The sequence below is a fragment of the Aspergillus sclerotioniger genome, assembly GCF_003184525.1.
Source record: "Aspergillus sclerotioniger CBS 115572 chromosome Unknown BO94scaffold_6, whole genome shotgun sequence".
Classification (NCBI taxonomy): Eukaryota; Fungi; Ascomycota; class Eurotiomycetes; order Eurotiales; family Aspergillaceae; genus Aspergillus; species Aspergillus sclerotioniger.
The window spans coordinates 191,709-207,910 of record NW_020290996.1 but is presented as its reverse complement, the minus strand read 5'-3'; the positions used below and the strand labels follow the sequence as shown (position 1 = coordinate 207,910).

The following is a 16,202-nucleotide window of genomic DNA, read 5'->3' as shown; positions in this document are numbered from 1 at the left end:
TTTCCTACTTCACACACATAAAAACAGGATGACGCATACGCACCATTGCTGGTTAACGTGTCATTTCCTACACTTTACAGCTCATTGGGATTTGCCCCACTTGTCATAGCCACCCAACTCAGCCGCTGTGTTGCCCGTATAGCAACGACCTTGGTAAGAACCATGCTTTGAGTAATATAAACAGGCACCGATGATAGATCCAGGGAATTTCTACGACACCCCTTGTACACTCTACTGTAATAAGATTTTCTTCTGTTAATGTTAATGTGAGAGTAGTTTCAAGACATATGTAGTATATATACTTTAGCCACGGACGGGTTTGGTCTGCATTGTTTTCTTCCTCAACTCCCAGATTCATATGAACAAAGTGAAATAGTAATATACTGAATTCAACACACATTCTGACCCTACGTACAATGATTCACCTCAGATGGACAATGAGTGCTGGTTGATGGGGCAATGGTGGTGAATGACCGAATAGGAATGAAGACGACTGAATGTCACATGACCATCAGCCCAACAGAATCCCCGACAGAACAGCTAAACCGCCACTGACGCTCTTCCATTGGCTCCCACAACTCCCTTACCCCGAAACCTCTCCAAAAGCCCCGCCAATGCGTCCCGCCGCTGATTCATACTGGCTAGTTTCCCCCGCTGAATCTTCCCACTGACTGTACGCGGGATCCTATCAACAAAAAACACGCCCCCATCCAGCGCCTTATACCCCGCCAACCGTTGGCGTAGAAACGAATATACCTCCTCCGACGAAAGTTTAGCTCCTGCAGCCCGTACCACATACGCGCGCGGCGCCTCTGAACCATCCGGAAGCCGGATCCCTATGACCGCCACGTCCGCGATTCGCGTGTCTTGGAGAAGCACGGCTTCGAGTTCGGCTGGGCAGACTTGATATCTGTCACAGGACCCCGTTAGCACATTATGAATCAATAATGGGACAACTTAAACCCACCCTCGCACTTTAATCAATTCCTTAGTCCGACCAACGATGAAATACTCCCCGTTCTTGACATACGCCACATCCCCCGTATCGAACCACCCTTCATCATCGACCATCGCCTCGTTACGTCCCAAATATCCCGTGAACAGTCCGGCACCTCTCACATACAATTGCCCTGACACTTCATCACCCTCGACCCGAGACGCACCGGAAACGAGTTTCGCCTCCCAGCCTGGAGTGACCGGGCCAATGCTACCCAGGTCACCCTGTCCTGCTCTCCTGTGGGAGGGATAGCGGTGTTGAAAGACAACCCCGCATTCTGTCATCCCCCAAACTTGGCCCGCGCAGGCATCCGGGTGCAAGAGTTCCTGGAAGGTGGTCATGGAGGCGCGGTCGATTGGGGCACCTGCAACTCCGATGTAGCGGAGGGAAGTCAGCTTGGATTTTGGCTCGAGGGAGTCAGGAGCTTGGTTGAGCATGTGCACCATGGCAGGAACGAGGTAGGTTTCGCTGATTTGATGACGGTGCACGGTGGAAAGGAAGAGAGGCAGTTGGAACTCGCGGAGGATATAAAGGGGGTGGCCGTAGCGGAGGGGGAAGAGGTGCGTCCAAAGGGAGCTGAAGAGATGGAAGATTGGGAGAGACATGAGGCGGGTTACTCTATACGACGGGCAATAAGTGATGGAGGCGTGCTGGGCGATGAGAGAGGTATGGGTGAGTACGGCGGCTTTGGGGAGGCCCGTAGTGCCACTGGTAGAGTAGAGGGCCGCTGGGGTGGAAGCTGCTCTGTCTTTATCGGGGATGAGGAGAGGGGGTGAGGTGCCATGCGAGAGGAGGGAGAGAAGACTGGTGTTGTCGGTGTTCCGAGAAGTCAGGGATGGGGTGTGCACAAAGCGAATCATCTCGGCAAGGGTTGCATCGTCAAGGAGAAGCACATGGCCGGCTGGAAGGTGGTGCTTGTCGGCAACATTGAGCACTGTGGGGTATGCATGGGGCTCTGTGATGATCCATCTGGGCTGGGTGAGCCCAATGACATGGTCCAACTCGTGCTCCTGGCTATGAGGATTGGAGCCCATGTAGACGCCACCAGCGCCGATGATAGCGAGGAAGAGAGCTGTGTAGAGGACCTAAAGGGGAGAAAAAGAGGTAAGACCGGGCTTGGATACAAGACGAGGAGAGACATACATTGTTCCCAGTATGGATCAAGACACAATCGCCGGGCTGCATGGCATGGGCCTTGAACCCGGAAATGAGAGAGTGCACCAGGAACCGGAACTGGGTGGCATTGAGGGACCGGGCGGGCTCATGGGCATCGATAAACAGGGGCTCACATGGGTCGTACTGCGCCTGGGCCTCCAGAGCGAAGGTAACCACGTCATGAGAGAGGGGAGTGCTCATGGTAAAGTGCGAGTCCGGAGCAGGCGGGCGAAGGACGAAGGGTGAATGGCAGGATGAAAAGGAAAAGGTGCTGGAGCGGCATTGCCTCTTATAGCATGCCTCTCGGAAGTAAGCCGGGGCTTACGGAGTAAAGGAACGCCGCCGGCGTCGTCGCATGGCTTTTACCTCTGGCGACGAATGCAGATGCAAACACCTTTCAAACACCTCACAGCTCCCCTACTCGACAGAAATCAACCCAGTCTTCCCACATATTCTCCTTTTCGCTCTTCATTGCCTCGCTTGGGCGACATTTGACATGATGTTTGACTATCTTCTTCACTTCACCGTCGTGCACCTTATATTATGCCTCCGCTTCAGCAAACTTCGAGGATCGAGCTGGAAGCTGGTGACCCACCGTGTCTAAATGGCAAACACCTGGTACTATTGTTCTATACGATGACTCTTACTGTTTAAAAGCACTAAGGATAGTTCCACTCAAGGTCCCATCGCGCAACGCTTCATACACAACTGATATCCAACCGCCAACCGTCTTCTTGGCTCTCCCATTGATTGTCTCTGGCAACTCGCCATAATTTGCCGAGGGATGTTCAATGAAGCCCTGGTGGAAAGGAATGCCCAGATCATGTCGGATACTTGTGTAGACTGCCTTGGTCCCCACTCCGAGATGTTCAGCAGTGGGCTGTGAGGCGCAGAATTCGGCGAGCACATCGCGGTAGATGGCTTCTAGCCTCGAAAAATTCACGGTCTTCCACACATTGATGGCTGCAAAGAGTCGGGAATCTTGGCGATGGGGTGGCACCAGGGCTCCAAAAAAGACGGGAAGGGTCATCTCGACCACGCGCTCACACCGATCACGCAGATCGAGTCGTGAAGTCGTGGGCCAGTGGCTCTTCATTGTTTCAAACAAGTGTTGGGCTAAAGTATCGATCTCACGCGGTTCAAGCACCCGTTCAAAGGCTTCTTTGGTGGTCTCTGTGACGGTCTGTTGGAGTCTCTGAAAGAAGGTGAGCTGCAGAACGCGCAGGTCTAGTGCCTGGCATGCAACGTAAAGGGAACACGCCCCCATCATCGAGACGATATCAACCGCTTTCATGGTATACCGCGCTGAGAGGAATGCCAGTGAGTTCAGCGCCTGGTTCTGCATTTCTGCAGCCTGGACATGCGTGCTGACCGGGTTGGCGAGATACGCCAATTCAGACATATAGGCCGCCATATTGATGTCCACCCCTTTCATTGTAAACGAAAGACTAGGGTCATCGGCGACTAGATTCGTGGGCAGACCATTGTTGAGATTGGGATCAATCATCTCATTGCACTGGACGAACATGATCTTCCCAAACATCTGCAATGCCAACCGAGTCTTCTCCATCGCGGATGTGATTGAAGTTGCCTGGAAATTACCTCCAGTGTAGAAGGTCCTCTCACCAGCGTCAATGAGGGGATTGTCGGATGTTGAGTTGAGCTCAACCGAGACCTGCCGATCCGCGAGCAGAAGATCTTCCAATTGAGGTCCAATCCACTGACTGGCCGTCCGGAGAGAATATCGGTCCTGTACAAGCCCGGCCCTGGTTTGAGAGACGCTGCTCCCTCTAACAAGCTGAGAACCTCTCAAAACCGATAGTATATTCTCCGCCGCTTCAATCTGGCCTGCGTGGGGCCGGACTTGGGCAATGAATGGGTGGAAACTCTCCACGCTTCCTTGGATGGCCTCGACTGTAAGAGCCGTGACTGCCTGGGCGAGTACAGCTAGCTGATGCGTCTCATAGAGCACCAGACCGGCAAGGGCACCAGAGGCGGCCGTGCCATTGACGAGTCCAAGGCCCTCTTTCGGCCCCAGTGTGACTCCTTTAGCACCAACGGCTTGCAGAGCCTGTTGAGCGGTTACTATCTGGTGGCCACCAACACGCACGGATATTCCCGGGCTTCCTTCAATGGCCCCAACAACGTATGCGAGCGGCATCAGATCACCCGACGCGGAAATGGTTCCCCGGAGGGGAATCACGGGCGTGATATCCTCGCGAAGCAGCCGTATGATTGCGCTAATAACCGGCACGGATACGGCAGAATGTCCTCGCGCCACTGAATTGCTTCGGACAAGCATAGTGGCCTTTACCCACTCCGAAGGCATAGAGTGAGGCCCAGGACCCTGCGCATTGGGTCGCGGAACTTTGCTGTTTGTATCGGAGTCGGTAAGGATACCACTTTGGAGAAGCTGGAGTAGGGAGCTCTGCAACGTGGTGGTCTGGTTTGTGCGGGAATCAGCACTTCCACCAAAGCCGGTATTTACCCCTTTGGAATTTGGTCGGTCAGTATACAACTTAACATGTGACGCCATGTGCAGCCCACCGTAAATATGATTTCCATCGCGGATCAATTCCGCCAGTGCTACCACACTTTCATTGATGGCATCGATCGTCTCAGCCTTATCGGTAAGGCGAGGCTGGCAGCCGTACCTACAACTATTACTTCCATTCGCGCGGTAGGTAACGATGATCGCTGTGTTGGCTCACCTGGCTACCGCAACAACACCGGCAAGAGTGAGACCATTACCATCGATTTCAAGCTCGCCATCCCGAAGCACCTTTTGTAAGTCGCTCCAGTGTGCAGTGGTTGCCTCGAGGTGGCCTTCAGGAATGTATTTGTTGAGCATAGCAAATTTATCGGGATAAATGGATAACTCAGGTTTGCAGTCCTTCCAGGAATCGGTATTGTGGCCTGCCAAGCCTATATATAATTACTCGTCTGGTTCCCTGCTCCTTCTGGATGGGAAGTCGACGGCCTTCCAAGTGACTAATTTGGAAAAGCATGAAACCTTCGAACAAGCTCGGAGCAGTCGCGGATTAGGGACATGAGGCGAGGAAAGCGCCTGGACTCGTTTAATTGCCACCAGCTGAAAAATACGCCCGATGGTGGCGGGATTCGCCTGGTCGGCACTAATGCATGTCTCAGAAAAATAAGCCCTAGCAGGCGCGTCACCGCCCAGCGTTTGCTGCTCATGAGTCATATGGGACCTATCTATGCACTCCGTACATCACATCCAATTTGAGCACAGCCCAGAATAACCCACTTGATAACATAGGCCCCATGTTCAATACTCGATGTGCTATTGGTAGATTTGGTACCCTATCTGAGCCGGCCCGCCTTCTTCACGGACCTAGTTATTGGCGGGAGATCGGCGGCACGCTCGATCTATTGGGAATCCACTGCCGATCTACCCAACCACTTGAACCACTTGACCATATTAAGGATCTATCATTGTGAAGGAACCAGCATCGCACATGCCTTCCGGATTTGAGTTGTTGCTCGGTCGCTCTGCAGCAACTGTCAGCGAGATCGACACAGGCGTCTAGAAAAACAAACATGGGCGTCATCGAATAGGGTAAAATGATTTCCCGGAATACCCAAACATGCTTGGATGAAGCTGGTGTCGTACTCTTCCCACCCCAGATACGATGAACCTCTCACCAGGTCGATATAGTGAGGGGCTTTCTCGGGTTCAATATGCACTGGATCAGCCGCCCGCATGAGCACTGTCGGGGGCGGTCCCGATGCAAACCGCGGAGGTCGCCAGTCACGCTGCATATCATGGGCGTGCAGGATGCAGTGCTGTGCTTGGGTCCGCCGGGTCTCGGACATCTGGTTCGGCAGCTGAAAGCTGGAACCAACCTCGGCAATCGTCCGTGGATAGTGATCTGTGACTGTCGGAGTCGGGAAGACGCTGTCAATCATGATCACTCCACGCACCGTGTATTGGGGGAGTTGCATCAGTCGGGAGGCAACTTCTAAAGCCACACAGCCACCGAGCGACCACCCTTCAGTCAAGCAGGTCATGGTTAGCGCCCGACGCTCTGTTCGAGACTGGATGACGACGTACCTCCCAAAATGACGTTTCCCGACCCAATGACCGACCTGAGCATGTGTGTATAAACAACACCCATCTCGCGAATGCCATGGCCCCATTTGCCTCCCTGTTCGAAGCGGGAGTTTCCGACGCCGTAAACCGGCCTATGCAGGTCTCCGAGGCAAAAATACGGGAAGACCGTGCCTCCCGCATCATGGAAGAGAATGAGCGGGGTTGATGGTTCATTCGTCTCGGGCCCTGACTGGATCTGGCACGGGTTCTGGTCCATGCCGATCGACGGATTCGGTGTTCTCAGTACAGATAGTAGCCATGGACCAGGCAGCAAAGGCTGGCCTTCTTATCTCCACCCTGTCTGACGGCACACGCGCGAAAAATAAACCCGCCTCCGGCGCTAATCTCAGGGCTATCTACCCAGTCCTGATCTTGTTGTCGATCAGAAGCGACCCACAAATCAGCGTGCTGGAATAACCGTCCGATGGTCGCGGGTCCGATCCGGAATCTGACCCACCCGATCAGCTATGCAGTTAGTCCCTCTGGTTAGGCCCGAAGGATGCCGCATCAAGGCAGGGACCCATTGCCATCCCCGCTCCATTCGGTGTCACTTGTGGGAGATTGTCGTCAATGTCGGAACGGCTAAGTATGCAACAGCAGTGTCGATATTGGCCAATCCGCATCACATTCTCCTAGTGGCTACCTAGGTATGCGAGAAGAATGAAGGTATCTTGAATTCATGACCTGATGATACAATCAGATCGTCCATTCAACAAGAATAAGCAAACGATTCAGCGGGATCCGTATCGAAGAAACTCAATGCATTGACAACAGCATACAATGCTCTGCTAAGCTCGAACTTCAGATTTGGAAGTACTTAGATACACATTTAGGCCAACCTGGGCTTACGAGCCCGGAAAAGCAGCACCACCCCCACAATATGGGTCTCGACCTCCTCGAACTCATTCTCCAGCGCCTTCACAAATACTTCTGGACTGTCGTCCTTATTTCCAAATATCCCTTTCCAGTTGTAGAAGCGTATGGTCAACCGTCCGAGCAAATTGTGATGCGCTCCAGTTCCCAGGACGGTGGCACCAAACAAGGTCCCTTCGGTCGTCAAGTGATCTTTCAGATGAGCAAACACGGTGGCTTTATGATCGGATGGTGGTGGTAGGCAATGCAGCAGGTACATCAACGAGATTGAGTCAAATTTGGGTGGTGCCGCGAGTGCGCTTTGAGCGACTGGAACAGCGAATGGTTCAAAGACATCTGCTTGAACACAAGTGGTCTTGCTGGGGCAGCCAATGCGGCTGGCAGCCTTTTGCAAGCATAGAGTGTTCATGTCGACGAGGGTCAAGTGCAGAGGCCAGTCTTGGCTACTCTGTCGCATTTTGTCACGATGGTTCAGAGGAAAGAGCCCTGTACCAGCACCGATGTCCATATGGCGAGGGCCGACGTTGGCTGAAAAAAAGGCATTGAGTACGGGCAGGGGACACCGCCATACATAATTGTCATTGAACCAATGAACAAGGATGTCATAGGCCTGGAGCAATAGGCTCGAATAAGCCTCGTATCCTTTTGCCATACTGAGCGTCTGAGAATGAAATCTCCAATGAATTGCTCAACGTGAAGGGATCAAGGTGCAATTATGACTTGGGGCAGTGGTAGCCCATCAAACCATCGACAGGAAGATTACCTGAGAAAAAGGGGTTTTCTGGCCGGGCAAGCCGATTTCAGGTTTTTCTTTTTTCATTCTTGCAGCATGGCCGCTATACTTCGCCGTATGACGGCGATCCGGATCGCCCGCTGGCTGTCCTAACCCAACCAATTTTCCAAATCGGAGACCTTGGAAAAGGATTGCTAGCTCCGATGCACCTTGCGTCGTTATCGCACACAGAGAGCCAATTAGAATAGGAATGCATCGTTCTTTCTGTTGTTTGCTCGCAACTGTCGTTCAATAATAACTCCGTCCGGAGACGCTTTGGCCGAACCCCATTGGGCGGGGATTACTCCCAACAATCTATGGAAGAAATAATCAAAACAAGAGGCAGAAGAAGCAAAATGGCGGGGAAAGTCAAGAGCTGAATGGAGAGAGTTGGAGGATGAGTCCGATAATCGGCAGACAATTGCTCCCAGGCTCACCACCTGGCAGATTTACATGATATACCACGAACCCACCCAGATTTGGATTCTCTTCGACCTTCCAACCACCTTTCGTTTCCAATTCCTCTTTCTCTTATAATAAAACCCTGTCAGTATGACACGAGCCGAGCCAATTGCCATCATCGGCACGGGCTGCCGATTCCCAGGCTCGGCCTCCACTCCGTCTCGACTCTGGGAACTCCTCCAGAATCCACACAATGTCGCATCCAAACCCCCCTCCGACCGGTTTAACATAGATGCATTTTACCAGGCCGGCAAGGCCCGTCCAGGCATGACAAATGCCCCAGAGTCATACTTTCTCCAGGAGGATGTCCGGACGTTTGACGCCCCCTTGTTTAAGATCTCTCCTGCGGAGGCAGCGTCAATGGACCCCCAGCAGCGGTTGCTCATGGAGGTCGTGTACGAGTCACTTGAAAGGGCTGGGCTTCAACTGCAACGTTTAACGGGATCTCAGACAGGGGTGTATTGTGGCTTCATGAATTATGACTACGGCCAGCTACTCAATGCGGACACGAGTGCCTTGCATCCTTTTTTGCTCTCGGGCACGGCTCCCGCGGTACTCGCCAACCGTCTGTCCTACTTCTTTGATTGGCGCGGGCCTTCCTTTGTCCTCGACACAGCATGCTCCGCGAGTCTCACAGCTCTGCATTTGGCGGCGGAGGCTTTGCAGAATGGCGACTGCTCGCTCGCGGTTGCGGCAGGCAGCAGCCTGATCCTTTCCCCGGATCCCTATATTGGGGAGTCTCAGATGCAAATGCTGTCACCCACGGGTCGCAGCCGCATGTGGGATCAAGCTGCGGATGGCTACGCCCGCGGTGAAGGGGTGGCTGCGCTGGTGCTGAAACGTCTGTCAGATGCAGTGGCTGATGGTGATCCGATTGAATGTGTTATTCGCTCTACAGGGATCAACTGTGACGGCCGTACCAAGGCCCTGACCATGCCGAATGGTGAGGCGCAACTGGAGCTGATTCGCTCGACCTATGCGCGCGCAGGTCTGGACCCCCTTCGCCCGGAAGATCGTTGCCAGTACTTCGAGGCCCATGGGACAGGAACTCCGGCTGGAGATCCACAAGAGGCATCTGGGATTGCCGGTGCCTTTTTCAATGAAGAGTCCCAGGCGGACGATATCATGTATGCTGGATCCATCAAAACGGTGGTTGGGCATACAGAAGCCACGGCTGGCTTGGCGGGTGTTATTAAAGGATCTCTGGCTATACAACATGGTGTTATACCACCAAATCTATTATTCAACCAACTTAGCCCATTAGTGGCTCCACATGCCTCCCACCTCCGCATCCCCACTCAACCCATTCCTTGGCCAAAGCTTCCTCCCGGAACACCGCGGCGTGTGTCAGTCAATTCTTTTGGATTTGGTGGTGCCAATGCTCATGTCATTCTGGAGAGCTTCACCAGACCCGAGCAGATCCAGCCGCACCGCGAGCCTACTATACCGGCAATTCTCCCCTTTGTGTTTTCGGCTGCATCTGAAGCATCACTCACGGCGGTCCTGAAGCAGTACGTCGACTATTTGGACGAGCGCCCTACGTTAGACCTGCTGGAGCTGGCCGCTTCTCTCATTTCCAAGCGATCCAGCTTGACTCATCGTCTGATCCTCACCGCAGACTCGGTAGAGAGCCTTCGCGAGGCACTAAACGGCGAAATACAAAAACGCCCTGGTGATACATCATCCACGATCACACGACGTGTCGGTGCTGAGCCGAAGAGGATATTTGGTGTTTTCACAGGTCAGGGAGCCCAGTGGCCCCAGATGGGCTTAGACGTAGTCTCTCAATGTCCTCAGGCAGCGGGCTGGCTAAAAGAGCTCCAGCAATCCTTGGACACCCTCCCAACAGAGTACCGGCCGACCTTCACCCTTTTTAATGAACTATCCGCTCCAGAGGCCACCTCTCGGCTTAATACAGCAGCGGTGTCGCTACCACTGCGTACAGCCCTACAGATAATCCAAGTCAAAATCCTGCGGTCACTTGGCATAGACTTTGCAGCGGTAGTTGGACATTCATCTGGCGAGATTGCGGCGGCTTATGCTGCGGGACGGCTGACAGCGGGTGAAGCCATTCGGGTCGCCTACTTACGTGGAGTGGCTGCACAGCATGCTGGCTCTCCAGGCCAATCAGGCGCAATGCTGGCTGTTGGTATCTCCTGGGAACAGGCACAAGCAATATGTAGCGAGGCGCCCTACTCTGGGAGGGTCTGTGTCGCCGCGGTAAATTCTCCCTCTAGCGTGACCTTCTCGGGCGACAGCGAACTCATATCTGAACTCGAATGGCTGTTTGAGAGCCTTGACCAATCACCACGGCGTTTGCGTGTCGATACCGCTTACCACTCGCATCATATGATTCCCTGCGCCGACCCATATATCCAAGCCATGAAAACATGCCAGATTGAGGGACTCCAGGGCTCGTCTACCACCAAGTGGTATTCGAGCGTCTTTGAAAACCAGGTCATAGAAAGCCTTGACATCCAGTACTGGAGTGATAATATGCTTCGCCCGGTGAACTTTTCGCAGGCATTGACAGCGGCCATGAAAGACATCCCAGAGCTCGACATGATTATAGAGGTGGGGCCTCATGCTGCTCTTCAGGGTCCCACTTTGCAAACGCTGTCAAGCATCAAACCGGATGACGCCGATGTTCCTTATATTGGGCTGGCTAATCGTAAGTCTGGCGGCATTGAGGCCCTGTCACGCGCGGTGGGCTCTTTCTGGGCGTATCTGGGGGCGGAAATGCTGGACATTCTACCATACCTCCAGCTATTCTCTCCCTCTATCGAACCGAAGTATCTGCCGGATCTGCCCACTTATCCGTTTGACCATAGTCAGAAGTACTGGGGCGTCCCGCGCTTGTCCACCGCGCGCATTAATCGTCGCCTCCCGATTCACCCCCTTCTTGGGGCCATCACTCCAGAAACCGGCGAGGCGGAGTGGCGCTGGCGCAACTACCTGCGGGCGCAGGACCTGGAATGGGTGGATGGACACCAGGTGCAATCCCACGTCGTGTTTCCCGCCACGGGATACCTCGTCATGGCCCTGGAGGCTGCCCGCATCATCGCGAATGAACGCCCCCTACACCTTGTTGAAATACATGAACTGACCATTGACCGCGCCATTTCCGTACCTGATGACGCTCCCGGCATGGAAACGCTCTTTACGTTCTACCGCACCAGCGGGAATGATGACACAATGACGGGTACCTTTACTTGCCAGGCCAGCTTCGATGGGACCTTCACTTGCTGTGCTTCTGGCCGCATGGAGGTGGCGTTTGGCGAGCTGGATGCGACGCTCTTGCCACCACGAGGGCCACCGACTCCTGGGATGCGCTCGGTGGATTCCGACCATTTCTATGGAGAGCTAGAGAAGCTCGGCTATGGTTATAACAAATTGTTCCGGTCTCTTCAAGATATCAAGCGTCTTAAAGATGTCGCATCTGGTATTATACCGGCCCACGATAGAGAGGACGACTCGAGACTGTTGTTGCACCCCGCTACGCTGGACACTGGCCTCCAGGCACTGATTGCGACAATCGGACATCCCGGCGACGGCCAGCTATCCGGCCTCTATCTCCCTACTAAGATAGCACGGACGACGATCAACCCAGCGTTCTGCCGGGCGACCGAAAATGTCTTCCATGGCCCGTTCGGGGTGGAGGCCACGTTGTCCGGGATTGACAATGCCGGGATGCGCGGCGATGTCGATCTGTTCACCCCCCAAGGTGATGGGGTTGTTCAAATCGAGGGGGTCCACATTGCCCCTCTCTCCCGGCCCACCATAGATTCGTTCGCGGAAGAGGTTTGGGGTCCATTGCTTCCAAACGCGACGTTGTCGAGTTCAGTGGGCACTCCAGATTTCCACTCGCTCCGGCTTCAGGGGGATCGTCTCGCTCTCCTCTACTTAAGGGATACCCAGAAGCAGCTGACAACAGAGGATCGCCAGCAGCTGGACTGGCACCGGGGTCGCTATGTGGAGTGGATGGATTGGGTCCTGGCCCGGATTTCTGCGGGGGATCACCCCCTGTATCCTGCTCAATGGCTGGAGGGCGACGTTGAATCGGTCATCACGCCAGAAGATACGAAGGCCAATGAAATCATCGTTACAGGATTGCATGTGACAGGCGGAAACCTTTTAGGCTGGCTACGGGGCCAAACCAGCATCATGGAAGAGCTACGCCGGGATGATCTCCTAGGTCGAATCTATCGCGAGGGCCATGAAGTTCACACGATGACACGCAACCTGGCGGGACTTGTCGGGCAGCTAGCCTTTCGCTTTCCTCGAGCAAAAGTGCTCGAAGTAGGAGCGGGGACTGGTTCAGCGACACGAATGGTGCTGAATCGAATTGGACGGGACTATCACTCCTACACCTACACCGATATCTCTGCTGCGTTCTTCGAGGACGCTCAAGATACTTTTGTCAAACATGAAGATCGTTTCTCTTACGAGGTGCTGGACATTGAGCAGGATCCCACGGAGCAGGGATTCCAGGAGCATGCGTATGATTTGGTGATAGCGAGCAACGTGCTGCATGCCACCAGTTCCTTGAAAAAAACCATGACGCACGTCCGACGACTGTTGAAGCCTGGTGGGCGCGTGGCTATACTGGAGTTGACGGACACCGAGTCCCTCACCTTTTCGTTCATCTTTGGCGCCTTCGAGGGATGGTGGCTAGGAGAACCCGATGGGAGGAAATGGGGCCCCTTGCTGTCTACTGATGGTTGGGATGAAGTCCTCCGGAACTCAGGCTTTGGTGGACTGGAGACCGCCTCGCCTCCTGAGGAATCCAAGCTGCTAGGACTGTCGGCCTTTACTGCACAGGCTGTCGACGACCACATTCAGCGCTTGCAGCATCCGTTGTCGGTGCCCGCTAACAGTCAATACCCCGACCTCATCTTGCTGGGGGGTGCGACCGCAGCGACGGAGTGTCTAGTTTCCGCAGTCCGAGAGCTCATAGCGCCCTTTTTTGGTCGCATCACCCACGTGGCCACTCTTGAGGCTTTCGATGCTCCGTCTGATGCATCCCTGCCGATCGTTTTGACTCTGACCGACATGGATAAACCCTGCTTGAAGGGCCTCACACCGGACCGGCTGCGCAGCTTGCAGGCACTGGTTGGAACTGCAAGCAAGCTCCTGTGGGTTGCGACAGGACGACCGGGCCAGGATCCGTATGTGGGCATGACAAAAGGGCTTTTACGGTGTCAATCATATGAGAACTCTCACGCTCTATTCCAGCACCTCAGCATCGAGGATCCCGACGCCGTATCATCACCAGAAGTCGTTATCGCCACAGCCCTCATGCGGCTAGCGCATATTGAGGTTGGCAATGACTATACACTCGCGAACTCTACTGAGAGCCCAGAATGGGAGCTTCGGGTGGATGATGACGGGACACTGAAGATTCCCCGCATGCGGAGTAGCAATGCGATGAACCATCGACTTCTGACTAGTCGAGGGTTCTCCAGTTCTGACTCTGTCGAGCCCCGACATGCACGTGTGCAGATTCTGCCTGATGGTAGCAATTTCTCCCTGGCGTCGTACCCCCTAAAGGATCCTTCAAACGAAATGGCTCACGAGCCCTGTGTTCGCGTTCAGGTCCACTATGCCACTCTCTTCGGAGTCTGCATCGATGGCACGTTTCTACATGTGATCCTGGGTCAGAATGAGAAGACCAAAGCGCGGGTTGTGGCTTTGTCCGTCGACCATGCCTCGGTTGTTTCGACTCCGGTGTCCTGGTGTTTGGGTGCTCCCACTTGGCTTGCTGAAGAGGATGAGGCGACCTTCTTGAATGAGATATCTACGGCTATGGTTGCACGGCAGCTGGTCAGCAAGACACCGGTCAACTCTACGCTCCTTGTCCATGAAGCCTCTGGTGCGCTTCAAGAATCATTGGCCGCCATAGCTTCCCTTAAGGGCGTCAGGGTACGCTTTACTACAAGGATCAAGAATCCCTATCAAAGTCCAGCGATGGTAACAATCCCGCCCCGGAGCTCATCGCGTGCGATTTCCCGCCTACTGCCCGCTGGCGTCTCGGTGTTCGCTACGTTTGGGTCTGAGCCAGACACTCGGATCCAGTCATCGCTGCCTTCTACCGTGGCAACCTATGGCGTACAAAACTTCTATGGAGCTCCGTTAGCCCCAGCAAATGGATTTATACTCGGTAAGGATGCTCTGGTATCTTCCTGCCTTCTCGCGGAGCAACGCATCGGTTCACGGCCCGCTGTTGTCACAGTCAAGCCAGAGGACATTGGAGGATATTCGCCCAGCAGTTACCGGTCGGAGATTGTCGATTGGGTGCATTCAGGGCAGGTGTCGGCATACACGCCATCTGCAAGTTCCCTAGTTGAATTGAGCGCCCATAAAACCTATCTGCTGGTCGGGATGACTGGTGATCTTGGGCGATCGGTGTGTCATTGGATGATCACCCGGGGCGCTCGCTCTCTAGTTCTCACCAGTCGATCTCCGAACATTGATCCTGGATGGCTCGAGGAGATGTCAGCACTTGGGGCCCGTGTCGCCGTTATGGCCATGTAAGTTGACCCTACTTGCTAGGTAGCACATGTCCTTGCTAACACTTTTAGGGACGTCTCGGACCGTACCTCGGTTCTAAAGGTACATGATCGCATTTTGGCGGAGCTTCCCTCTGTTGGTGGTGTTGTCAATGGCGCGATGGTCCTTCGTGACTCCTTGTTTGCTGATATGGCGCTGGAAGACGTTCTCCATGTGTTGAAACCAAAGGTCGAGGGCAGCTTGATTTTGGATGAGCTCTACCAGGATAACGATCTCGACTTCTTCATCCTGATGGGTTCGTTTGCTGGTGTATTTGGAAACTTCAACCAAACGGCGTATGCTGCGGCCGCCGAGTTCATGTCAGGTCTCGTGCATCAGCGACGGCTCCGCGGCCAGGTGGGCAGCATCATCCATCCGGGTGAGATCCGCGGCATCGGATATGTGGCACGCATGGATTCGCATTTGATGGATGTTCTGGCCCAGAACGTCGGCAATCTTAGTATTTCCGAGCGTGATCTGCTGGAGCTATTTGCCGAGGCCGTGGTAGCTGGCCGCCCTGATTCCAACCGCACACCGGCCATCATCGGTGGCCTTGCCATGACAGATCCTGCGGTATATCCAGACGTGCTGTGGTATTCTAATCCGGTGCTGTGGCCCTACATAGAATATTTCCAGCAGTCGGAGGTCCTGGAGGCCAACCAGGACCAGGTGCCCATCAAGGTGCAGCTGCAGTCGGCCGGCACTTTGGGGCAAGTGGTGGATATTATCGCGACGGGGTTCCGCATCAAATTGCGGAAGAAGCTTCATCTGCCGGTCGATGGGGAACTGCCTGGCACATCATTGTTGACGGAACTGGGGGTTGACTCGCTCGTGGCGGTCGATCTGCGGGTTTGGTTCGTCAAGGAGCTTGGAGTGGATATGCCGGTGCTGCAGCTGCTGGGGGGTTCGTCGATTGATGCTCTGGCACGGAGTGCAGCTGAGAGGTTGGATCCAGCACTGCTGTCATTGGAACAGGCGTAGATGATCTGCCGAGGGCAGCGATGGTACCTGATGGCCGCTATAGTCGAGTGACACTGCTGCTCCTGATGTTTACTATAGCATCACTTCAACGTCAATCAATCAATTATGGACCTGTTATCAGTCTTTAACAGTAACTAACTGGTCCGCGTTCAAACGTTGTCTCTCGCATTGAATCACCGTATCTGATTTGAATGGCCAGCAATGATGTTCTGGCCCATTGCGACCCACCCGTCGATGCTTCGGGGCAAAAGAAGCGACGTCCAAGCGAATAAAAGCCTGCGTTCTTCCATCCATCTGAG

The 16,202-nt window shown here is 54.1% G+C and overlaps 5 protein-coding genes across 5 annotated transcripts; 1 reads left to right on the top strand and 4 right to left on the bottom strand.

Annotated features, from left to right (window-relative positions):
- Positions 1-629: 629 nt before the first annotated feature.
- Positions 630-2,221, bottom strand: BO94DRAFT_532356 (acetyl-CoA synthetase-like protein). The gene has a single exon (XM_025611108.1). It carries the CDS (start codon positions 2,029-2,031, stop codon positions 958-960), a length of 1,074 nt encoding a protein of 357 aa, XP_025470195.1. The 5' UTR covers positions 2,032-2,221; the 3' UTR covers positions 630-957.
- Positions 2,222-2,795: 574 nt separating this feature from the next.
- On the bottom strand, positions 2,796-5,003 carry BO94DRAFT_459741 (aromatic amino acid ammonia-lyase; the record flags this gene model as incomplete). The annotated part of the gene is made up of 3 exons (XM_025607854.1): positions 2,796-4,642; positions 4,700-4,806; positions 4,864-5,003. 3 exons carry the CDS (start codon positions 5,001-5,003, stop codon positions 2,796-2,798), a joined length of 2,094 nt encoding a protein of 697 aa, XP_025470194.1.
- A 411-nt stretch (positions 5,004-5,414) lies between these two features.
- BO94DRAFT_510939 (thioesterase domain-containing protein) lies at positions 5,415-6,506 on the bottom strand. The gene is made up of 3 exons (XM_025609749.1): positions 6,228-6,506; positions 5,714-6,165; positions 5,415-5,665 (listed from the first exon to the last, which is right to left on the bottom strand). The coding sequence occupies exons 1-3, from the start codon at positions 6,481-6,483 to the stop codon at positions 5,606-5,608; spliced, it is 768 nt and encodes a 255-aa protein (XP_025470193.1). The 5' UTR covers positions 6,484-6,506; the 3' UTR covers positions 5,415-5,605.
- Positions 6,507-7,004: 498 nt separating this feature from the next.
- Positions 7,005-8,081, bottom strand: BO94DRAFT_342240 (uncharacterized protein). Its single transcript, XM_025607045.1, has one exon. It carries the CDS (start codon positions 7,789-7,791, stop codon positions 7,096-7,098), a length of 696 nt encoding a protein of 231 aa, XP_025470192.1. The 5' UTR covers positions 7,792-8,081; the 3' UTR covers positions 7,005-7,095.
- A 382-nt stretch (positions 8,082-8,463) lies between these two features.
- Positions 8,464-16,170, top strand: BO94DRAFT_510936 (ketoacyl-synt-domain-containing protein; the record flags this gene model as incomplete). The annotated part of the gene is made up of 2 exons (XM_025609748.1): positions 8,464-14,903; positions 14,955-16,170. The coding sequence occupies 2 exons, from the start codon at positions 8,464-8,466 to the stop codon at positions 15,901-15,903; spliced, it is 7,389 nt and encodes a 2,462-aa protein (XP_025470191.1). The 3' UTR covers positions 15,904-16,170.
- Between the last annotated feature and the right edge of the window lie 32 nt (positions 16,171-16,202).

Excerpts from the sequence above, each read along its gene's own strand:
- BO94DRAFT_532356 (XM_025611108.1), bottom strand. The coding sequence starts at position 2,031 with ATGGGCTCCAATCCTCATAGCCAGGAGCACGAGTTGGACCATGTCATT.
- BO94DRAFT_342240 (XM_025607045.1), bottom strand. The coding sequence starts at position 7,791 with ATGGCAAAAGGATACGAGGCTTATTCGAGCCTATTGCTCCAGGCCTAT.
- BO94DRAFT_510939 (XM_025609749.1), bottom strand. The coding sequence starts at position 6,483 with ATGGACCAGAACCCGTGCCAGATCCAGTCAGGGCCCGAGACGAATGAA. Across the intron at positions 6,166-6,227 it reads GGGAAACGTCATTTTGGGAG|GGTGGTCGCTCGGTGGCTGT; the intron begins GTACGTCGTCAT and ends GCTTGACTGAAG. Across the intron at positions 5,666-5,713 it reads CCCTATTCGATGACGCCCAT|AGCGACCGAGCAACAACTCA; the intron begins GTTTGTTTTTCT and ends CAGTTGCTGCAG.